Source organism: Phyllostomus discolor, chromosome 9 (assembly GCF_004126475.2).
Source record: "Phyllostomus discolor isolate MPI-MPIP mPhyDis1 chromosome 9, mPhyDis1.pri.v3, whole genome shotgun sequence".
In the NCBI taxonomy this organism is placed as follows: domain Eukaryota; kingdom Metazoa; phylum Chordata; class Mammalia; order Chiroptera; family Phyllostomidae; genus Phyllostomus; species Phyllostomus discolor.
In genome coordinates, this window is record NC_040911.2 from 1,216,732 (window position 1) to 1,241,388 (window position 24,657).

Here is a 24,657-nt window from a genome sequence, read left to right on the forward strand (position 1 = left end):
AAAACTACTAAAATATGAAAAAGAAAAGTGCACACTGTATTCTTTGGTACAAAGACTAAAAATTATGAGTTCATCATCAATTCTCCCTGATTAAATCACTTACATACAAATAGCAATAGGACTTTTTTAGAACTACAGTTGTGGAAATTTAGCTGACAATTCTAAAGTACACATGAAAAAATAAATATGTGAAAACGGTCAAAAATACATTTTCGAAATACAGCGAGAAGGGACTGGGCTCCCGCCTTATGAAAGCATGCTGCAATGCTAATTAAATAAAGCCGTTTGGACCTGGTATACACCAATAAACACGGGCGGGGGGGAGGGTCAAGGCCAGAGAGACCCTGGCCATTTTGAGAGGGTGACATACAGTAATGGTGGCTTTGCACATCAGTGGGACAAGCACAGCATGGACAAACGGAATGTGTACAGCTAGCTGCCCATCTAAAATCGAAATAAAGTTCAGTCAAAGATTTAGTTAAATTCTGTTACAAAAACTGATGCTGGCATAAGATGAAGAAAGGCCAGCATCTCTAGCAGCCCATGTCACCATGCTGCCACCCCTGCCAGTCCCCAGCTGCCCTCACAGCAGGACCGTCTGCCTGGAGGGAGGAGAGTCCGACCCTCCCCCTGCCCCAGACAGAGCACACGCCTGCAGCCTCGGAGCCAAGGAGGCCTGCGGGAGCTCCTGCCCGACGACTGGGCGCAGCAATGCTGCCTGCAGGGCCCCCGTTACCGCAGGGTCCTGCCTCTGCTTCGTGCAGCTGGGAAGTGCTGCCCAATCAGCAGAAGCAGAGAACAGCTGCTCTCTGGGGAGGGTCAGTCAGCTTCCTGCAATGGCCCTGGAGCACCAGGGCTGGAGAACGCCACTGTCACCCGAGGGCCGAGGTCAAAGCTGGCAGAACAGGGGGAACGTGACAACAGGTGGGTGTGCTGGTTAGTTCAGGGGCGCAGCACCTCCACACCTGTACCTGGCAGGTGCACACTGAGTACCACTGCAGCTGCGTGCACAGGGCCACTGGAAGCCATCTCTTGTGACGGCCGGAATGTGTCTAGTATCTTCAAGGAGCACGCCTGACCTCGTGCAGGCAGGTCTAGCAAGCGCTCCAGGAGCCTGATGCCCAAGTTCTTAAAAATGACCCACAGGCACCCTGACTGGTGTGCCTCAGCGGGGTTGGGTGTTGTCCTGCAAGGGAAGGTCACCGGTCCAACTCCCGTTCAGGGCACGTCTGGGCCGCAGGCCCATGCCAGGGAGAGGCACACGTGAGAGGCAACGATCAACGTTTCTCTCGCACATCCATGTTGCGCCCCCTCTCTTTACCTTCCCTTCCCCCCTCTAAGAATAAGTAACAAAGTCTTCTTTTAAAAACTGAGCTTCCGGAGAGCAGTGCCTAGGGACCAAGCCTCCCGCGCCCACCTCAGCATCAGGATCGCCAGCCGACGCTTCACAAAGAAGCAGTTTTCTGTGCCGTTCACGTGGGTCTTTTGGACACCTCTGTGAGCCCACCGCAGCGCACGCGCTGGAACTCCTCCGTGCGTTGGGAGGGGTTTTCCCCAAGTGCAGGTATGTGGTAAGGCAAGTTAGTTGCCATTTCAAACTGTTCTATATGAAAATGCTGCTAAACCTACAGCAGAGTTATCCTGGTACCTTAATTTTTGTCCTTTCAAACTTTAACTCAAGACCTTTATAGAGACCATAGAGCTGACTCTGGCTGGTGTGCTTCAGTGGATTGAGCACTGGCCTGTGAACCCAAGGGTCCCCAGTTCGATTCCCAGTCAGGGCACATGCCTGGTTTGCAGGCCAGGTCCCCAGGAGGGGGCGCCTGAGAGGCAACCACACAGTGATGTGTCTCTCCCTCTTTCGCCCTCCTTTCCCCTCTCTCTAAAAATAAGTAAATTCTTTTAAAAGAAGGCCAAAACTATCGAAAACAGTGTATTTTTAAAAAAAAATTAATATAAAATGTTTGAAAATTTTAATTTTCTTTTATCTGTGCAGACACAAAGTATGGGGAAATAAAACAAAACTATTTTGTAAATTGCAATTACATTTCTTTAAATTATTACACTACCAGCTGAATGACTTATGAGTGACTAGATTGAATGATCTCATAAATTACCTGATTTTAAAGCACCAATATTACATTTTATAAAAAAGTATATTTTATAAAGTGAAATTGAAAAAAATACCGGCCGAATTAAAAAATGTGTCCTAGAGAAAAATAAAGGGAAAAAGAAACAAAAAGCAGTGCAATTTAACCTACAAAGCCGCAAACACACACACACACACACACACCCCCACAGACGAGGCACGGTGGTGACCAGAGGGTAGAGGGGTACAAGCGGTGACGGAAGGAGACTTGACCTGGGGTGTGAACTCACAGTGCACTGATGATGTGTATGACACAATATGATAGAATTGTACCTCTGGAACCTATATAATTCTACTAACCAATGTTGCCCCGATTTTAAACAGGAAAGTAATAAAGTTTATTAGAATTGCCAAAACTTGCTCAGTACTGTATATGTGTATTTAGCTTATTCCAAAATTATTCTGTGTAACCTCCAGAGACTCTGAAACCACAACACCCACGTGAAAACGCGGGAGAAGAGGTTCCCTGGCACGCCACTTTGAAACCCCTACGCTCAGTGCAGAAGCCAGCCGCCTGCCGTCCTCGGGGACGGGCTGCTGCCGCCCGGCCCCCGGAAGCGGGCTCTGGTGCTGCACCCGGAGCAGCAGGGCCTGGGCCGGCAGCCGGGCCAGCCCCTTCAGAGGCTCTCACAGGAGAAGCACAGGCAGCAGCCCATGGCAACGCCACGCGAGGCTCTGCACAGGCTGTGGATGTCCGTCCCCCAACAGGCGCGTGTGAGGTGGGCAGACACCCACAACACAGCCCCCGGAACCTGGGAGGCCGCGGGGCCGGCACCTGTGGGGCTGGGGGGACGGGACAGATCCAGGGAAGGAGGGGGGAGCGGCGGTGCTCCGCGAGGTGAGAGAGGAGGGCTTCACAGCTGTGCCCACAGCGAGGGTGAACACACTCTCAGGAGGGTGAACGGAGACTAGGGGTCCCTCCACTCTGTGCAGCGAGAAAGCCCTTGCTTCCCAGACACTGGGGCAGGCAGCACAGTTCTGGCCACTATGAAGTATTTCACGAGAACACTTCTGTCGAAAAGACAGGATCCTATTTCCCTGGAGGGAGATGTGGTGACCCTGCCTCCATGCAACGAGCCGGGCTCAGCGAGCAGGGAATCGGAAAGGAACGGAAGTGACTCCCGCTGCTCAGCAGCTAGGGGGGACCACAGGGCTGGGGAGGGTGGCCCTCTGCAGGGAGAGCACACTGAGGGTGGCTGAAGTGACCAGCCCCCAGGTGTGGCAGGGAACGGAGAGGAGGGGGAGGAGGAGGGCGTTCCTGACGCTGAATGGCCTTGGAGGCACTGGCAGGAAGCCCTCACTACCGTCAGGTCAGCCTGCTCCCAGGAGCGGGTGGGAGAGTGGCCATGCCCGCGGGGCTGGTTCCAGGGGCCCCAAGGCCAAGACTCCACAGTGGGTGGAGGGGAAGGCCGAGAGCAGAGGGGCCGCGCTTTGCAGGCCTGCCTCGGCAGCTCTGTCACCGCGGAAGGGAGGGAGGAGGTGCGAGGCGGCCGCAGCAGCAAGCCAGGAGGCACGGCAGCTGCGGGGTGAGGAGGTCACCGGGAGGAGGGCAGCGACAGCCCGGTCAAGCCGTGGGGGAGAGCCAGGGGAGGCTGGAGTCAGAGGAAGAAGGCACCCGGGGAAAAGAGGTAGTTTATCAAATTTATCTCATGGCTTTTAATTTTAAATATCAAACAAACGCTGCTAGGTAGACTTTATCGGGATGTTCAAAACACCATCACCTTCAGAAAGAGAAATAAGGTGTGTCTCTCAAAAAACAAGCACTGTGCCGCCCGAACGTCTCAAGATCAAAGCCCACTGAAATTACCAGGGAGAAACGGTGATTTCTTCTTGATGAGCTTCTTCTCCTTTCTGTCCAGCTTCTCTGGGCTCTCCTGCTCCTTCTCCGGCTCCGCGTCGGCAGGGTCGGCTGGCTCGCGGGGCGCATCGGGGAGGTCCGGGTCCTGGCCCGGCACAGCAGTCTTGGCGTGGCTGGGGTCGCTGGGGTGTGCTGCAGCTGGAATTGAAGACAGCCCACTGTTTTCTAAGGCTTGCTGAGACAGAAAAAACTCGGAGGTTAGGAGATCCGACGGCCCACACCGCTCCGAGCCAGCCTCACCCACAGAGCGCTAGCGCCACGCGGAGAGACGCAGGCTGCGCCGCCCAGCGACAGTCCTCGGTCGGCAGCACACCCCCATTCGTGACTGACGCGCCCCTTCCGACACCCGGCATCTCACCCCCTCCCAGACACAGTCTGACCAGCCGTCGGTGTCTGAATCACACAACGTGAGTTGATTTTTACATATGTGACCTCAGGCACCTTTGGAAATCGCTGTTCTAAGCTACACTGGGTTTGCCCTTCAGACTTCAGACGTCGGCTGTCATGGTACCCGACCAGCTCATCCCCACAAGGGAGAGGAGAGGTGGCTTGTGCACTGAGGACACAGCCAGGGAGGAGGAGCAGGAACAAGGCCGTCTGATCGGCAGTGAAGACTGGACGTGAAACCAGACTCGCGGCTGGGCGGTCAGAATCAGGAAAGGCGAGGGCTCAGCTCCCCAGCCCTGCCTCCTCCTCCTCCATCCCCCCCCCCCCCCCCCCCCCCGTCGTCCCCACCGTGCGCACGATGTGCACACAGAACACACAGGCACGCACACGGTGCTGACTCCAAGGATTATAGCACAACCTCAAGCAACAACGAGACATTTCTTATGTCAACAGGGACAGGTACGAGAAGTCGGAAGAGCTCGTTCAAGTAAATTCACTTACAGAGAAAAAATTACGGGTTTAAACATTTAAAAAATGTTTAGCTTAATAATCACTTAGAATTCTGCACTGTCCGTAAGTGACTGCGTAAGCCTATCTTGTTTCACGAACGCGTATTCAATTCGGGGGAGTGTGACAGGCCCCCACTCGTCTCTCGGTCGCGACCGGCGTCTGACAGGCACGGACAGGCAGGGGAGTGTGCCTCACCTGCAGGATGTCCTGGCTGATGCCCACCGTGATGCTGAGCTGCTGGCCCGGCTGCGCGGCCTGGCTGGGCTCGGCCGGCCCGGGGTCCGAGAGCTCCAGCAGCTGCTGGATGACGTCGGTCACTGCCTGGGAGTTGGGCTGGCCCGGGCCCGACACAGCCTGGGCCTCTGTCTGCTGAAGAGGCAAAGTCTGAAACAGCGTGGCCTAAAACACAGCAATGCTTTCATTAACAACATGAACAAAAGACATTAGTGCTCATTTCATTTAAAAAACACAAAACTGGCACATCTTCCCTGTGAGCATGAACATCTAAGCCTATTCCAGACACACTGTGAATGCAATGCCTCACTATGTGTGCTTTCACGTGCGGCACAATGCTGGCCCTCACAATCACACGCCCTGCAATGTCCTACGACAGCCTCCCGAAGTCTCTGAGGGGTGTGAGCAAGCACTGCCGGGTCAGGGCGGGGTGGAGCGCGCCAACCTCAGACACTGTGAGCCCACCGGCACGGAAGGGTGAGGGGGCTACAGAAGCAGCGAAAGAAGCAACAAGTGTGACTAGAAATTCAAAAACTTCCAGGCAACAGGGCCCTGGAGGGGTGCAGTGAGGAGCAGCTGCAGATAGAGCTGGCCTGACCCCTCAGACACTCGGGCGTCCGTCCGAAACGCCAGGCCAGACAGATGGCGGGGAGCAGGGCGGCGAGGACCGGCCCCGTGGGGTCCGTGGCAGTGGGCTCAGGACAGGACACGTCTGTCAAAACCTGCTCAGCACGCAGCACAGCGGGTGGCCTCGGGCCCTACAACACACGGGTGTTCATCCTCGGCTGTAGCAAAGGCCCCAGCCGCGGGGGTATGAGCCACGGGGGACAGTATGGACGTCACTGTGCTTCCCGCTCTGTTCTCTGCAGACCTGAACCTGCTCTTGAAAATGAGGTCTACCGATGCAGCAAGTGAAGACCCTGGGAGAAATGCCCAGGACGGACCATTAACCCCTTGTCTTCCTCCACTGATGGCAGTTAGGCATCTGCCTTCAGGCAAAAGGACTGACTGGGAGGAGAGAGAAAGACCAGTGAGAACTGGGGAGAACTCGGTGCCTGCGGCCCTCAGACCCCAGATGAAACACAAAGTTGGAGTCTCCTCTGCTCTGCCTCTAGGACCCCAGGCCGGGGGCTGGTTCCCTTGGCCCAGGCCGCCCTGGGGATGGGGCAGCTCCGCCCTGGGTGAGAAGTCCGTCCTGGGGTGTGCTGTGGCCTCATCCCCCGAGGACCTAACAAAACGTCCGGAAAAGGGAGCAGAGGGACGTGACTCCAGGCAGGCAACTCAGAGGGGAAGGGACTTTTAGAAGGAAAATGCTAATCACGTTTCGTAGGAAAGTGCGCCAAACTGGAGAAGCACGAAGGAGAGCTCCCAGAAACTAAAACTCGTACTAGCTGAAAATGTCAGTAAGAGAATCGTGAGATGAAGCTGAAGAAAACCACCATCAAAGGAAGAGCAAAAAGACCAGGAGTCAGAAGAGCGAGATACAGCACGGAGAGCCGCCTGGGGAGAAGGCCCCGCGCAGCCCAAGAGAGGAGGAAGGAGGGTAGGCCCCAGCGCCCACCACCCGCCCGCGCTGCCTCTTCAGATGTTTATCAAGAACACAGATGTCACAAGTTATCTGGGTTATCACTCCAGATTAGTCTATGCAGCTACACATTTCCTTTCCACGTTGCCAGAAGGATGGTGAAAACTCTCAATATTGGGTCGATCCACACACTGAGAATTCTATTAAAACATACTCAGTCCAAAATAGAGTGTTAAGACTTAATTATCAGGCTCTAATTATTCTCCAGTTTCAGAACTCCCCCAGGACATCCGCCCGAGGGAGAGGAGCGGAGGAGCCGTCTCCGCCCGCACACACCGCGCGGGGCGGAAAGGAGGGGAGCCGGCGGCGGCAGGCCTGTGCCCAGCGCTCAGGACGAACCGCAGGGGGCCGCCGTGCTGTACGGGAGGGGGCAGCGGTGGGCCCGCCCAGACACCCGTCTGGGCGCAGTGGCTGCGACACGCCGCGCTCTGGGCTCGGGCTTTGCCCTTTGCTGTAAATGGAGAGGTGGGGGTGGCAGATTGGGCTGGGCTATAGAACCCTACAGAAAAAGAACGAAAGTGTGTGTGTCTGAAGTCATACAATTCAGTTTCCCCAAATCCAAAGTCTCAGGAAAAAGGGTCACCGTCACCTAATGGAGAAATGTATCTTAAAAGGATACTTGATTTTTAAATTGTAATATAATGGTAAAGAGTAATCCCTAACAATCACCAATAAATTGAAGGAATTGCAATTTTATAAATTAGTGACTCCACTTGTCTCATTTTATCAGGTCAGGAGACTGTCCATAAATCAGGATCACCTAGCTCGACTCTGAAATTTGAGACTGGCTTTTCCTCACTAATTAACACGAAGCAGCACCCACAGCCACGCGGAGAAGCCCCCGCAGCACCTGGCAGCACTAAGTAACGCTGTAGGCACAGCTCGCTCTGAGGGCCTGGACCGAGACCACAGGGTTCGGCATGGGGACGCCCTCCCCGCAGCCGCCCCGTCGCCCCCGCCCCCCGTCGCCCCCAGCTCACCGTGAGGACGTGCGCCGTCTCTGTGGAGCCGGCGGCGCTCTGCGGCCCGCCCATGTGCATCTTGCTGATGTGCGTGTTCAAGCTGCCTAGACTCTTAAACACACAGCTGCACTCTGTGCAGTTGTAGGTAGGGCCATTCTTGACCTGAACGAACCAAAGAGAAAAATGACTTTGACACTTGATTATCAGATCAAAACATTCTCATTAGGGCACATCATGACTGACCACTCCGTTAAAAATGACAGAAGTGACCCAGCCCTCGAACGTCGCTTCTCCCTGTACAGTGGCTCGGTCCAGCGTCCGTGCCCGAGCGCTGTGGCCAGTGTGGCCGGTGCGAGAGTGAGCCACGGACTCGCTCTGCCCGGGCTGGTGCCGCCGTGACCACTCACGGTTTTCCGTCGCTACGACTCAGTAACAAGAGCACGTGTGACGCGGGTCCCAGTGTCCTGTGACCCTGAGCGGCGTTTGCGGCACAGGGCGGACAAGTCGGGAGGACGGCCCCTCGGGGTGAGCCCGTCACCGCCTGCACCTGTCCCACGGCGGCGAGGCCCGGGGTGGCTGCGCGCGCAGGCAAGTGCAGGGCACGTGGAGCGCGGGCGGAGCCCCAGGCTCCTCGCCGCCGTCAGCCCGCCTGCGTTATCACGAGGCGACGGCTGCCTCGAGCTCACCTGGACGGGACTTCCGGTCTGTTCCTACCCAGTGCCCTGTGACCGACCAAGGGCACCGCCTGCCGTGTGTCCCAGGACCGAACACGACCTAGCAGCTCGGCCTTCGAGGTGGCGTCAGCTGGGCCCACAGGCCGCAGCCCGCTGACCTGGGCACCCCGGGGCCCCGTGTCTGCGGGCGGGCTCACCTCCGAGTGCACTCGCTGCACGTGGGACTGCAGGTTCCCCTTCTGGGAAAAGGCGGCAGGACAGAAGGCACAGGCGTGCGGCTTTTCGCCTGTGTGCTTGATCATGTGCGTCTGCAGCGCCCCCTTCTGGTTAAAGGCCTTCCCGCACTCGCTGCACTTGAAGGGCCTTTCGCCTGGAGGCAGAAGGAACACACACCATCCTTCCTCGCTGCGCTGGCTGCGTCACCACCCTCGGGACCCCAGCCGTCCCTCCAGCCAGGGCGCGCCCCGGGACGGCACACTCGTACGTCGGCGCCTACCCCAGAATCTCAACATCCACACCCAGGCTAGACAGCGACCCGGGGGAAAGCCAGGGGTCAAGGCCGGGTCCGGCGGGCTCCAAGGCCCGCCTCTTCTCCCGCGAGCCCCACAGCCCGCCGCCCGGGGAGCGCGCTCCGCACCTGTGTGTATCCTCACGTGCCGCGTGAGCTGACTCGGCTTCTGGAACGTCTTCCCGCAGTGCGGGCACGAGTAGGTGAATCCGCTCCTGTCGACGTTCCGGTTGTACGACCTGGTGCTGGACATCCTAGTGCAACACGGGGCGCTCAGGAGGTCGTCTGCCTGTGTGACACCCTCGGCAGGGGGGTCCTTCCACAGGGTCAGCCGGCCGGCCATGAACTTGATGCAGCGGAAAGTCAGCCCCACCTAAGTGTGCGTGTCCTCTACCCACAGCCCCCACCAGTTTTCTGTCTCCAGCACCACAGAGACTCGCTGTCCACACACGCGACGAGAGGGGCACAGCTGCGTTTTGGGGGGCAGGGGCTCCACCACATGGCCCGACACCAAGGTCTGCGCAACCGCAGCCTGCACAACCCCGAGTCACTGCCACCTCCCCACACCCCGACTTCAACACCAGGCATTGCTGGCGGCCTCCCACCCGGACGCCTCCGTGGAGCCCACCCTGGACCCGGCTCTGCCCCACCTCCTCGGGGAGGGCGCGGGGCTGCTCCACCCCAACGTGTCTTGAGCACAGCCCCTCCTGCTCCCTGACCCTGACACTGGCCCCCACAGCGGCCTCCCTCATGTGCAGCCGCGGCAGCTGCCCACCCTGCCGGTTCCCCATCGCCCTCTCAGCACACGCACTGGCTCAACCGGCCACACTGGTGGACCCGTTCACACAGTCCCTGCCATCTCCTCTGCTCAGTGACAGCCGGCTCTGTGAGGACGAGGCTGTCGGCAGCTCAGCCCCCCCCCACCCCCCAGAGACCCAGGACCAGTGCATTCCGGTGTGTGACAGCCCCGTAACATGCCAGCCACCTCTCCCAAACCGTGGAGACCAGCACACGTGCCTGTGTTCAACTTTGTCAGAAAGGAAGTGTCGTGTGTGGGGCACACACATTGCATCTGGGGGCTGGAAAGCCACTGAGGTAACAAGGAACGAGGTGGGGACCGCCCGCGCCAGCCACAGGCGCAGTGAAGGGAGTGGGGAAAATGAGAAGGCTCGGCCCACGGAGACGCTTGGCCTGCGTCTGTGAAACACTCGCCTGAGCGTGCGCAAAGGGCACAGGCCGAGGCACTTCCCCAACTGCGAGGACGGGGCTGGGGCTCTGGTGGTGGTGCCTGGGGAGCGCAGAGGCCCCCGCACCCGGGGCTTGGGATGGCGGCAGGCTGACGACATCACGGCGGTCACAGAGGCCGCGGCGCTGGCTGGCCCGGCCAGGTGGGGAAAGGAGCTCAGCAAGGGCAGACCGGCCGTCACCAGGAGCTGGCCTGAGCGCCAAGGGCCCGGAAGGAAGTTGCATTTAATGGCATTGAGGAAACGATGTGTGAGTAAAAACGTATAATCAGAAGAGGTGAAATATGAAGTTTGAAAGACATGTTACATTTCACCAGGAATAAATGCACATAGTGTATTTAAATATAAGCACGGTTATCAACGTTGTGAGCTCTAAAACCAGATGCCACACAGCCTTGGAAAGGTAGGTGGCCTCTCCTTCTAACTCGGTTCCGCTCCTCTGCACACTGGGGACACGGAGGGACTGTGTCCCGGGAGGGCTGCCTCCCCAGACATGCTCTGTGTGCTGCGCACTGCGTCAGGGACGCGTCAGTGCCAGCTAGAACCTTCTCCCCATGTGGCCCGACTCCTCCTCTGAACGCCTGAGCGCGTCTCTCCCACTGCGGCCTGGACCTGCGTGCCAGGAGAGGCATGCTGAGGCCACAGCGGACCGGCCAGAGTGTCGGGCAGCCGAAGCCAGGCCTGCCTGTTCCCACAGGCACGGACGCGTGTCCCCAGGCCAGGCCGAGGCTCCTACCTGATTCTGTGGTGGCTCTTCAGGTGCTCCCTCAGCTGCGGCGCCGCGGCGCACTCCTTCCCGCAGGCCTTGCAGGTGTGGGCGCGGCCGCCCGCCAGCTCCTGCCGGTGCTCCTGCAGGTGGGTGGCCAGCTGGCTCTGCAGGGCGAACTCGTCCCCGCACTCGGGGCAGATGAGGTTCTGCAGAGGGGACACCGCCCGTGAGCAAGAGCTAGTCCTGCAGCTGGCCAACACACAAGTTACATGGACACTGTTTTCACCCTTCAAAAATGTATCATTACGTGCACATGTGAGGAGAAAAAATCATTTCTTTGCTGGCAGGAGAAGACAGAAGCCAGTGAACAATACAATTTCTCAGCACAGTGAACGGCTCCCAGTTCCCAGGGCTGCAGGGGGACTGGCCCTGTGTCCGTCAGCGCAGTGAGCACTCCAGAGAGACAGAGGACGTCGGTGAGGTAGCGCAGATGCAGCTGTTCTGCACCTGGGTCTGGTGCATCCGGGCAGGCGGCCACCCCACGCCTACAGACCAGGGTCGCCAGGACACCGGCCCTCGGCCAGCACCTGGGCGGCAGCTCCGCCGCAGCATGTGCGGACAGGTGAGCAGCGCACGGCCGAGGAAGCCTCAGCAACGGCTCCCGCCAGCAGGAGCTGCTGACGTGGCGCAAGGTCCAAGGAGCCCCGTGTTCAGAACCCCTCCCACACCGAGAGACCCCCTCTCCGAGGGACAGGTCCTCGCAGGAGGGACAAGGAGTGCGCCTGGCAACGAGCACAGACTGCTGCTCCCACAAAACCTACGGCCGCTCCCTCCCACCAGTGCTCCTCATCCCGCACACAGCGGCCCCAGAAACGACGCACGCAGACCCCGCTCCAGCGGGGGTGCCCACGGCCGCCGCCCGGCACGCCCTTCGCAGGAAAAGACGAGGATGGGGGGAAGGTGCTGAGCAATCCAAAACGACTTCAAGGAAAGCAACTTGAAGTCAATATCGTTGTGTAATAATTTAAGAAATTAAAAATTACTAGATTATTAGTATCTTGTTGAACATTAAGAAAGTTCTTTCTAGCAAATGGTCAAAAACAAACAAAATTCCTAACACAATTTGCTGCGTGTCTTTCAAAAAATGGCCTCTGCACGCCTGAATTTCCGGGGAAGCACTCACTGCCCCCGATAACTCCCGCCCCCTGTCCTGGCTGTGGAGTAAGGCTGCCCCCGTCTCCCTATCGGGGCGGTCTCTCTCCACCGCGGCCCAGTCCGCGCTGCTCCCCGTCGGGCAGGTCCGTGGGTTTCGGGAGGCACGGACACGACTCAGAAACTCGTCCCCACTCTGTGAGCGGGAACTCTGGGCTGCGCACGCCAGCTCGCACGGTGAGAGCAGGGTGACGTGCAGCCTGGGCACCGACACGACGGCCGCTCTGCAGTCCTTGCCGGACCCTTACAGCTGGGGCACCACTGTCCTCCTCGTGGGGCTGGGGCTGCACTGCCTCCTGGCCCGACGGTGGACTGCTGTCTGTGACCTGCACACCTGGGGGTTGTGCTGAGACTCATCTCAGCTCTCTTTTAGTGAAAAGTCACCTGTTTAGATGTAGCACAGGACCAGGTGGGGTGGAGGGTCCCCTGCAGGGCCCGCTGACACCAGTGGGTGAGAAGCACAGTGGCAGCACCGGTTCGGTCTCCCTGCTGACGGTGGGGGGTGGGGGGGGGACAGGGAGTGGGGAGGTGGGGAGGCTCAGCTTCCACAGGCCCACTGCCCCTGCTCTAGCCCGGAATCAGACCTCTACCTGTGCTGCCCGGCGCAGGGCAGAAAGGCAGCTCGCAGCTGGGCTCTGCCAACACCATCGGGTGGCAGGGAGGGACCTGGGTGCCACTGCCCCCACCTGCCAGGAGAGGGCTGTGGGACTGGCTCCCCACCTTATCTCAGGCAGTTGGGGGTCAGACGGACACAAGCCAGCAGCGGATGGAACCCCTCCCCCAACCCAGTCTCACGGGCACCACCAAGCAGCATGTGGCTAGAGTAGGGCGGGCGAGGTCAGAAAGGTCTTCTGGGGTCAGATGGCCCTTCCCCAGCTTCCCTGGAGCACTTTCGTCTGGACCTACTGGCAGAGGCCACGGGCTTCCCCCGAACCCGAACCAGCTGCCCAGGAGGAAGGACAGAAGCCCAGGGCACTCCCTGCCACGCTCCTTCTCACACCCTGACACCCCCCTGCCATCTGCCTTCTTCCCACCTTTCAGAGTCTTTCTCCATCTGTGGGTGTGTCTCTGGGCATTTTTAGTGTTAAGAGGGAGGGAGTCCTGGGATAAAGAGTCCTGGCTCCATCTCAGCTGGGTTCTTCTTCTTTTTTTTTTTTTTTAAGATTTTGTTTATAGAAAGAGGGGAAGGGAGGGGGAGAAACATCAGTGTGTGGTTGCCTCTTGCGTGTCCCCTACTGGGGACCTGGCCTGCAGCCCAGGCATTGCCCTGACTGGGACTCAAACTGGTGACCCTTTAGCTCAAAGGCCAACACTCAGTCCACTGAGCCACACCAGCCAGGGCTTAGCTGGATTCTTATGCATTACGTTTAGATGCAGCAAAAGGCCAGTGATTATTCCTATAGTTACTGCTAATCCACCACGTTCAAATCACTTAACCGAGAGATGAAACACGCAACAGAGGAAGACGGCCGAAGGTGCGCTCCTCGCACCCGTGCAGGGAAGACGCGCTTCGGGGCTCCTGTCCTGTACGGTCACAGGCTCCCTGGCCGAGCCCGCGGCCGCCTCGCCCCTCACCGAGGCCTCAAACTCCCAGCCTCCGACTGGGCGGCCCGAGCGATGCTGAGTCCTGCCCATGGGACCTCGACAGGACTGGCTCCCTTCCTGCCTCCGTCACCTCCGACCACACGACAGGGTGGCGTTCAAGGGGACCACAGGGCCGTGTGGGTCCCGGGCCCTCACAGGCACGGAGCTGCTCTGCCCGCACTGCTGAGCGTGAGAGCCGGGAGAGAGGGAAGAGGCCGCACGCCGGGACCCTGCCGCAGCCACCAAAGGGAGCAGCGCCCCTTACCTGTCGCCACCACCTGGCTCACACCTGAGACCAGCAAAGGAAACCTTCTCTGAATTCCGCTCACGAGAAACTCCTGGCCCCGAGCTCCTGCTCGTCCTGGGCTGCCAAGGTCAGGGGCTGAACACCACTTCCCACCTCCAGCCCCCGAGCAAGAAGGCAGCCATCCCCACGGCCCCGTCGCCGGTTCAAACCACAGGCGGGCAGAAGCCTTTCTTCGGGCCACTCTGCCCCTTTCTCCTCCCGTGACTGTTTAGGGATCTGGAAACACTGCCATCACAGAAGACAGGAAGTAGAGGTGGGTAAGGAGCAACAGGAACATCAAGTCAATGGATTTCCAGAAACATTTCTCAAAAACCTTTCGGAAAAAAGCAGAGTCAGAAACCACAGCACGTGCACGTCCCAGCCGCTGCGACGGTGAAGGACAAAGACGGTGGAGCTTCACCGAGGAAGCCCCGCGTCCCACCGAGCCCAGGCCGCACCGCCGCCCCTCGGCGGCCACACCGGACGCAGTTGCCGTGCCAGGGGACCACGGCACAGCCAGGCTGTGCAGCACCAGGACCACCATCAGTGAATGACGAACAGGGGAGAGACGCCAGAGGCGGGAGGGCTCCGCGCTCCACTGCGGCAACCGCCTGGAGAAGAATTCGGGAGAGCGTGCGGGCGTGAAAACACAAGGAGGGGAAGGCCGGGAGGAGGATGTGTAAAACCCTACGCACCAGTGGAAGTGAGGAATCGCTGCTATCTATCTGTGGTCTCAGCCACGGGGGAATCGAGAGCACAGCCTGAAGGGTGTGTGGTGAAGCGACGCCCGCGCAGGCAGGACCCCCGCGCCCTGGGCCCGTCCGAGTGGCGGGTCGGAGGTCAGGGCAGTGCCGAGGCTGGGCCGGGCCTCTGCCCTCTCCAGGCCCGCTGCGCACAGGCCCCGCCAGTACGCGTGGTGCACGTGCGGCTGCCTCAACCTCCCCCCCCGTCACGTGACCTGCTGGAGGGTTCTCACATACACACACGTGCTGACACCTACGCACACGTACACACACTGGGTGCACTGTGCTTATCTGGCCTGCACCACGTGCTGCCCCGCCAGCTCTCTGGCCGACACCCCCACGCCCCGACTCCCTGGCTGTCCCACAACACACGCCGCCGACACCCCAGCCTCGGTGCGAACAAGCCCCTGCATCCCCACCCCGGCAGACAGGGACACCCCGCCAGCTCCCCGCCGGGGCCCACGTGTTGGGCACACGTCACACAATGTCACGCAGCCCCTGCTTCCGTCCCCAGTCAGGTTCTGCTCCCACTCCCCAGCCCGGCTTCCCGTGGCCACCACCAACTACCTCACTCTTCTATGAAGACAGAGCCATGCCCGCACTTCGCAGGAGAAATGAGGGTCTTCGGCCATAGGCCCACCCTAAGAGCAAGGCACCCGGGGCACGTGACATTCCCCAGGGAGCCCAGGGGCAGACGGCCGCACAGGACCCTCGCCACTCAGCCTCGCCCACGCCGCGCCAGCAGCCAGCTGAGCACGCTCACTGCAGCGGCATCGTGCTCTCGGGAAGCTGGGCCTTGGCAGTGGTGGTGGTGACAGAGCAGGACCAGGGGGCTCCATGGGGAACAGGAAGCCCCAGGCTCCCAAAGCTGCACAGCACCCAACCCACACGTGGCTGCTTCTTGGCTGACTGCGCAGTGAGTAAGGTGCATGCACCTGTCTGGGTGCGGGGGTCTGGCGCCTCAGGAAGCCCAGCGCAGCGTTTGGCCTCAGTGGAGACCCAGCGAGACACTGAGGGAAGGGCACCGTGGAGGGAGGGAGGCCGGCAGTACCGGCTCTAGTGTTAATTCTTGAGTGTGGTGGCTGTGTTGTGATGCCGAGGAAGTGCCTTGTTTTAGGGGGTGCATACTGGAGTATTTAGAGGGAATGTAAGTAACGTGGTGTCTGCAACTTCCTTGAAAACTGCTCAGAAATGGTGGGGGCCGTGCGAGCCTGGCAAAGGAGACACCTCCCGCAAGGGTGCACCGAGCCGTTCTCTCCGGCATGGCGTGTGCACGGGAACAGAGCTGGGGTGTGCTGTGGTCATCACCACATACTGTCGTGGCAAGCGATGACCAAAAGGTGGCTGTGCTCAACCACCCTCGTGGCTGCTGAAGCCAAGCCCTGTGCCCACTCGGGTGCTGCAGGCGGGAATCCGGCAGGGGGCAGGCTGCAGCCCACAGACAGAAATGCACGCTGTCCTGCAGACGAACCGCGTGTGCAGTGTCACCGAAAGGCCACCCAGGGACACCAGCAAGAACCCAAACCCCTCAGAACAGATGTGGGCAGCACGCTGAGCCCGCAAGTGCAGAACCCTGCTGCCCTGAGGATCAGGGCCCAACGCTGTGAGCACGTTCCATTCTCCCCTGGCACAACCTAAAAATCCAATGCGGCCAAAATGAAGACACCAGCTCGGTTTTAAATAGGCAAAACCCTCAAGTTTACATTAGTAACAAACCAGAACAGGGAGATAAGAAGCATACAAACACGTGTTATCACTCCAAAGGGACACCGTGAGACAAACCAGAAAAACCAGGCGGTCCCTCCCCAGGCAGGGCCCAGCAGAGGCAGCAGAGGGGACAGAGGGCTCCTTGTTCACAGGGCTTGTCTCCGAAGAGGAGCTTCGTATCAAACGCCTGTCACCTAACTCCCCAGCCCTCAGGCCCTGCCCTGCTCCGGGCCGTCTCTGTGGTCGCGCTGCCCGAACGCTGCTGGAGGGCAGCTCACGGCACACTGCGTGCGGCTCAGGAGAGCGGGGCGGGGTGGCCCTGCAGCAGAATGCAAGCTGCGTCAAAGGACCCTGAGCTCACACCCCGCCACCCCCGCACACCTTCTGTAGGTGCACTGCAGCAGGGTGAGCCACACAACCGTGCCCCTGCCATGGACAGAACCCAGGACTGGCTGCCACGTGGGAGCTAGCCTCCTCGCTGGGCAGGAAGGACACGCACAGGAAGTGGGGGAGGCTCACAGGAGCCGGGGAGGGTGGCTGGACCCGGACCAGCGTGGACCTGCGATTTTTGGAACGGGCGCGTGCACTGCACCGGGAGGCACCTGCACTCTGGAAGACACAGTGGGGTTTAACAAGTAACTGCAGCCACGGGGAGTATTTCAAGCAAATCACAAGAACGAGGATCTGTAAATGAACAGCTTAAAAATTTGAGCATTTGGCCATTTAAAAATTTATGCCAGGAGAAAATGTCAGAAACCAAAGGGCAAAAAAGCCCTTTGGCTTTTTCCTAACTATGTAAATAGCTGACACAAATCTGTAAGAATAGTCCTATAATCCCCACCTTCTCCCCCAAAATAAGAAAATTAAAAGACAAAATAAAACCACTAATGACTAATAAACATGGAGAGGTGCTAAACTTCACTCTTAACGAAGGGACTACAAATCGAACAACAGAAACGTTCCACCCGAACACCACCAGCCGGAAGGACAGGTTCTGTAACACGGACACTGAGGAGTGGGGTGAAGAAGGGGGCACCTCCCTACACCGCTGGCAGGAGGACAAGCTGCGAAGACTCTCCAGAAAACAACTGGACACCATGAGATTCCTAAGGTCACGTCCACTCTGACCTAGCAATCCCTCTCCCGGAGACCAGACCGCTCTCGGTGGGGGAGGAGTGACGGGGGCTGAGCGTTGAAGGACCTTCGGGAGCACCTCTGGCCTCCGGTCACTGGGTGCCGGCAGCACCTCACCCCCTTCCGCGCAGGAGCGGCCACCCAAACGTCCTCTGGGCACTGAACCGGCTGCCGGGAGGGCCGCTGCGCCCGCCAGCGTGCCCAGACACACGCGGGAGCGCTGGCTCAGGCGGCTGTGTCTGCGCCGGCCCTGCACGGCTGGGGACGACCTACACGTGTGACCACGGCAACCTGCCGCCCGGGAGACCTGCGTCCAGGGCCACGGCCACTCTGTGGGGAGCAGGTGCAGCACGGCAATGCCCACAATGGCCCAAGGGACAGCAGGCCAGAGAGACAAGGGGTGCAGAGGGGGCGCGGAGGAGCCTGGGCGTGCCCAGGGGGCCCTGCAAGGCCTGGTGCCGCGGGCGACGGCGGCTCCGCTGCTCCCAGATGACACAGGCATCCCCCACTCGGCAGGTTTTAAAGGACACACGACAGGTGGTTGTATGTGAAAAACTGAAGACACACAAAAGATACACGAACCTGCACAAACGGTAGGGGCTCAATTTTTAGGATAAAAATTTTATATATGTAATTGAAATACTATATTTTTTTTGTCTTAGGAGAAAAAATACACCAAATAGTTACCCGTAATCAACACTGAATAGTAGGATTACATGTGATTTTTGAGTTCTCTTCCTCACTTTTTGCATTTCCTAATTTTCTACAGTAATAACCAGGGTGGAGGAGGTAATATTTTTTTCAATTTATTTATTTTTAGAGAGAGGAGAAGGGAGGGAAAAAGACAGGGAGAGAAACATCAATGTGTAGTTGCCTCTGGCACTCCCCCCACTAGGGACCTGGCCCCCAATCCAGGCATGCGCCCTGACTAGGAATCCAACCAGTGACCCTCTGGTTCGCAGGCCAGCGCTCAATCCACTGGGCCCGCACCAGCCAGGGCAAGGAGATGTTTTTAAAGTGGCCGCCATTCATACTTGAAGTGAGACCCCTGCCCTAGCAGTAGCACCAGCGCAGCCTGGCCACCAGCACACAGCCAGGACTGCCCACTGGGTGCCTGCAGGGCTGGTCCCCAGACGTGTCTTCCCTGCCCCCAGGCCCCCACGCCATGGGTTCAGGAGCCACCTTCCTGGGCAGAAAACCCACTTTGGGCCACTTACAGATTTCTACAAAAGTTAGTTTCTGCTAAGAACAGAAAGGAGGGGGACCTCTTCTAGCCCACAGAGACACATTTTGATCCCCCAAATACACTACGCATCCAGTGCCTCCACCCCAAGTGGTACTGGCCAGAAAAGGAAGCATTTCATCAGTGAACTGGAGACCAGCCACGGCAAACTCACTCATTCGCCCCTGGACACCTATGTGAAGGCTTTGTACACTCGTTGATGCCCAGATCCTCCCGGGGATCAGATGCACTTTAAGGGTCAGTTAACAAAGGACAGGCCGGAATAGTTACCTCCTCCTTCTCATGCAGCATAATGTGCGCTTTGAGACTGGCCACTCTGGAGAATTTCTTGTGACACACAGGACAGGTAGGGTCCTCCCCATTGTGGGTACATTTGTGCAGGGTCAGGTTGAATTCAACATTAAAGGTTTGGGGGCACTGGTCGCATCGATGTGGCTATTTGGAGAGAAAAGTCGAGAAGCCACCACAGTCAACGTCATTCAAGTATTAGCAAGCACCACAATCCACAACCTCTCCAAGAACCTTCTGACGCCCCCTGCCAGACCCGACGTCGTAACTCCCAAACCAACACATGGCACTCCTGGGGGACGTCTCAGGGGACGGTGAGGACAACCACGCGCCTGGGCAGAAGCAGGGCCTCCCGAGGAGTGCCACGCCCCCGCCAGCAAGGCCTCTCGGGCAGCGAGCAGAGAGATGCCACGCTGGCCACGGCGTTCCCTTCTTTTCAACCAGCTGCCCTGCTGCACACAGGGCCGCTCCAGTAAAACCCCGCAGTCCACAAATCTAACTGACTGTAACCGAGCTGCCTTTCTCAGTCTATAAAGCGGTCCCCCAGAAGGAAGGCACTCTGCCACTCCCTTGCAGAAAGATAAAGTAATCACCGGCACTTAGTTCCCCCTCTGAACATCAAGACCCTAACGAGGACTCAGTCGGCACCTCCAGGTTCTCAGCCATGGGGGGGGTAACGGGCCGCGGGCCACCGGCATCAGCATTAACCGTCACAGGACAGCACCCCACTCCCGCTGGCAGCAGAGCGGAGCTGGCTGCACCCAGGGCTCCGGAGGAGAGAGTGGGCATGGCTGGTGTCCAGCGGCTTGCTAGCCCACACCCTCTGACCTGGAGGAGAGTCCTGACCGCTTTTAACTGCAGTCAGAACTGCCGCCCTTCCGTCCACCCGCACACCGCCCCACTACCGTCCCACTGGGACACGAACGTTCCCGTCGTGCCCCACAGGGCGTCCTGCAGAGGGCCCACACCCTGTGTACAGCGCTGCCCCTGCTGGCGTCCGATCACACGTGTCTGAATGCCACTGTAAAACAAAATCACCGAGGGCAGCCCCCGCCGGAGAAAACCACACGGACACGCACCGGCTGTGCGCTCACGGAGGAGAGGGGCCCGCAGCAGACAGGCGTGCTCCGAGAACACATCCTCCCCGCCGCCACTGAGCCCCGAGCGACCCCAGGGCACAGGCTCACAACCTCCCGCCGGCTAGGACCGCGACCCCAGCCGAAACACAAGTCCGAGGTGTGTGCTGTGTGCCGCCAGACGCCCGCCGCTCGGGGATCTGCGCTGCCGGAGACGGGCTCCAGCCCCGGGCCTTCCACAGCGGCTCCAGCCCGGCGCTCTGGCCGCCGACCCTCCCCGAGTACGTACCTTGTCGTTCCGCTCGTGGTCCCTCATGTGGCGCTGGAACTGGGACTCTTTTGGAAAAGATAGCAGACAGATTTCACATTTATGGAAGTTTGGCGCTTGATAGGCATAATTAGCGTTCTCCGCATTCAATGTTAAAACTCCATCTACAAAATCGCATAAGTATAGACAATAAATACCAGTTGTTATTCTCATCACATAAATAAAGTCATTTGGTTATTGTTTAGAAACCAAATTACGTCAAAAATTTATGAGAGATTTTAGATGAAACGAATGATCCTGTGAATGTTTTAAAATGGACATGGTTTTACAGCAGAAATGGGGAACCCGAGATGACTGAGACATAGGACCTCGGAGCCCTAAATCCTTCTTTGGACCCTCGGGAACCTGAGACAACGCCTGGGGCCCAGGTCCGCCGACAGCCAATCCCCACAGTCTTCCTCCACTTCCGCGTCACTCCCAACCCTAGGGGCATTTCACCTTCAGGCTGCTAGGCGAGTTTATCAGGAATCCGCACAGGATCCTAAATTACTCAGCAAACAAAACTCCAGTCGGAATACAAATGCCACTTCACTGACTCAGTCTACCTCTGAAAACTGCTGAAAAGCAAGACTAAGCCAAAAGCAGAAGACACTGTCCTCTGAATTCTGCTTTCGGAGGACAAAGACCTGCGAAGCTCTCACGGTGGGCTCCGCCCACCCCGGGGAAGCAAAGGGCAGCAAATATAAACGCATTTTCAAATAAGAATAACCATGGGATCACCATCAACACTTTTTGAAATTACTTTATTGTTGTTCAAGCACAGTTGTCAGGAATGTCATAAAATAAAGATGCCCCAAATCTCTCCAATTCTTTTAAAACAAATAATAATACTTCACCATCTTACAATTTGAGCATGAATGTAGGATACATATTAACTACTAAAAAAATAGGAATACACCACCTACAACAGTGGCAAATTTGACCTCAAAATACTGGAACTTAGATATCTGGGAGTAGGGCAGGGGTAAGTAGAAGATCCAGCAAGCTCAGAAGAGCCCTGTCCTTCTGCAAGGCCCAGTGCTGAAAGGCGTCCCCACCTCTTCTGAGCAAAGAGCCAGCAGTACCCCCCCATCCCCCCACCCTCCCCCCCTCCCCCCTGGGCAGGCGCAGGGGCCCGAGGCCTGGGAACCTGTCAGCTGCACAGGAGCCAGAGTGGCAGGACGGGGTGCGGCAGACACCCCTGGAGGAAGCCGGGCAGGGCCTGGAGCTGCAGCAGCTCCAGAAAACCTCTTGCACATTCACCCAGTGAAGCCACTCCGGTCTCAAGAAATGTGGGGTGCGATTCAAATAGACCGCGATGGTCCTCACAGAGGAGGGTGGGTTCCACCAAGGAGAAGAAGATACACCCTGGCTGGACCACACCCACATCCTGTCAGGAGACCCCGATTTCAGAGAGTCTGCACAAAAACGAATGACTGAAACGTTTTATGAGCCCCGAGCCCCAAACAAAGGACTGCTGAGGACCACATCACTGACACATCGTGAGTCCCGTGGAACCCCTCACTAGGATGAGGAAACCGTTCAGTGCTCAGGAAGGTGCTGTGCACTAGAAGGGGCCTGCGCCAGAGAGGGGGTCGGTCGGGGGCACCTCTGCGCCTCCTCCTTGTACGTGCCACCCCGTGCCGATGTGTCACTATCCCGACGGTGCTCGTCTGGAAATAAAACGTACTCATTTGGATAAGTTCGATCCCCTGGGGGCCAGCCGGGAAGAAGGGCACAGGGGCCTGTGCAGGAGGCAGGAATAGAGCTGGGAAAGGGATGTCCCTATTTTAAACTTTTGAAACATTATAATGTCTGTTCTACTTCAAAAAGATTTAAATGAAAACACCACAAGCTACACCCTGGGGGGAAAAGGGGGAGTCCCACACCCCATCCGTACGGTACAGCTAAGGGAGCTCAGGCCCCAAAGAAGCGAGGCTACTTGGTCAAGGTCGCACCGTCAGCCAGTGGCAGGGCTGGTGGCGGCTTCCGGCACCTCGCCCGACTCCCCTGGAACTCTCGCCCGACTCCCCTGGAACCGTGCTTCCGTGCCTCCCCCTCCCGAGGCCACAGTCTCCATGACGAGACTCCTGTCTCCACCCCGGTCCTTGTGCGAACACAGCAGACGAACTTGGATTTTAGCAACAGCATTTTGTCCCAACGGGGAGCCTAAGACTGTTTATGTTCTTTCAGCATAAAACACATTCGACCAAGAGCCAGGCAAAGCACCTGGCCGGCTGTCAAAAGCACTGGGCAGTTCCAACGAGACCGCGACAGTGCGGAACACCACTGCGCAAGGACCCGCTGCCCCACGGATGACGGGAAGGAACAGCCTGCCACGACACACAGCGAACGTCCCCTCCACGGCAGGACGCCCAGCCAGAGAGCGCGCCCAGTGAGTGGGCAGAGCCCGCCCAGGCTGCGAGCCGCCAGGAGGGTCGCCAGGCTCTCGGGGACACCGCCTGGGCGGGGCACGTCTGCGCTGCTGGGGAGGCCCCGCTCCCTGGCGTGAGGCATCACAGACACGTTTCTGCGGCTGTTGTGACACGCTCGCGGTCGGGCTGCAGGTGACATGAGAATGTTCGTGCTGAGGGAACTCGCCGGCGCCGGTCCCGGTGCGTGGTAAATGCCCTGCAACGCCCCTGTGGCGGGGTTAGGATAAAGCCTTGGTCAGAGCCTCAGGAAAGGGTCCCTCCGGGGCCAGGCCAAGGTGCCCCCTGGCGCCTGCTCCCCAGGAGCACGCGCACCCTGACGCACCCATGCGGCCCGAGTCTGCGTGCGAGCCTGCCCGAGCGTGAGCGCCTCCCTGCCGGGGGTCCCAGCGGACACCTCAAGCCGAGACACTCTAAAACGGCCCCATGGCCGTTACAACTGCACGGTGGCCTGGTGCTCCCTACGACCTCCTTGCGGACGGCTGAGGGCGCAGTCACGCTTAGGAAACACGGCCTCTGCTCACTTCCAGGAAACGCGTCCTGTGTCGTTGGCACCGAGCGGCACACCCAGGCCCTCGAGCTCTCCGTCGCCATCGCCAACCTCAACAGGCGTGGCGGCAACGCTCAGCAGTGGGGCGAGCAGATGCAGGCAGGGTGCACGGGGGCCGGACAGAGGGTGAGACGAAGGCGGGATGCTGCGGCTGTCGTGCTCCCTCGGGACGGCACCCGGCCTTCCCGTCCCAGTGCCAGGACGAAGGTCCTCATCAGCATGGAGACTGGGCGTCAGCGACCACTCAGGCTGCCGCTGGAGGGAACAATGCCCTTGTCACTCCGGACCTGGGGCAGGAAGGCAAGGGGGCTGCAGGGACCCGCGGGCGACGGCAGCCGCAGCAGGATCACAGTTCACTACTCGGGGCCGGCGCTGCCCAGTGTCCCTGTGAAGGGCCACGCGGGAAACGGCCTAGACTTTGGGGATCAGGAGGTGTCTGCCGTAACTCCTCAAACCTACTGCTGTAGCCCAGGAGCAACCACAGGAGATGGGGGCGGCTCATCCCCGTGAAACTTTACCAGAAAGGTGAGGCCGTAGGTAGCTGACCCTAATCTGGAGGAAGACAGGAATACAGAAGAAAGATGTATATTACAGCATTTCAGTTTTGGCTAAAATTTATGTTAATCTGTAGAGAGAAGAACAGAACAAGAAATCCCTCTCCTATACATGAAGTCAGCGTCTTGTACTGTCCAAGGAAGACCATTTAGCATGGTCCACTTTCACCCAGGAACACCAAGACGCTCATAGCAGCACTTACTCTTAACAGTCTCCAAACCGGAAACAAGCCAAGTATCTACAGTACACAGGATAAATCAAATGGCAGTGTGGTCACGGAATGGAATACTATACACCCATGAAAATGAACACGTCTCGGCTATATAAACACAGGGATGGTCTCATAAAACCAAATATTGAATGAAGGGAGCCATAAACAAGAGGGTACATAGCATGAATTCAATTCAGCTCAAACACAGGGAGAATCAGAAGTGGGCATCAGAAGAAGGCAGGGTAGGAGAGGGTGGCGAAACCCCTGGTCAGAGGGTAACAGGAGCGCTAGGGCACTGCTCACGTTCCAGGAGCTGGTTACCTACGAGAGCCCATGAGAACACCCCACCACCAACACTCCGGGCCCTCGTCAAGCAGGCAGGCGTTTCTACCCCCTCAGCACAGGGCTCAAACGTGTCTCTGCTCTCTGGAGGATCTCCTGAACCACGCTGCGCAGAGCCACGCTGCACAGAGCCACGCAGAGCCGGCCTGCCCCGGGGACAGGCTGAC

The 24,657-nt window shown here is 58.4% G+C and overlaps 1 protein-coding gene across 2 annotated transcripts in view; it reads right to left on the bottom strand.

Annotated features, from left to right (window-relative positions):
- The window catches only part of ZNF236 (zinc finger protein 236), a 64,973-nt gene that overhangs the window by 35,704 nt on the left and 4,612 nt on the right, over positions 1-24,657 (bottom strand). For both annotated transcript variants that reach the window (XM_036010141.1, XM_036010140.1), the window contains exons 2-9: positions 20,383-20,525; positions 19,000-19,164; positions 10,848-11,026; positions 8,997-9,121; positions 8,557-8,729; positions 7,704-7,847; positions 5,100-5,303; positions 3,957-4,182 (exon numbers count right to left, since the gene is read on the bottom strand). In XM_036010141.1, the coding sequence (XP_035866034.1) occupies positions 3,957-4,182; positions 5,100-5,303; positions 7,704-7,847; positions 8,557-8,729; positions 8,997-9,121; positions 10,848-11,026; positions 19,000-19,164; positions 20,383-20,525 (1,359 nt within the window). The remainder of the gene's footprint in view (positions 1-3,956; positions 4,183-5,099; positions 5,304-7,703; positions 7,848-8,556; positions 8,730-8,996; positions 9,122-10,847; positions 11,027-18,999; positions 19,165-20,382; positions 20,526-24,657) is intronic.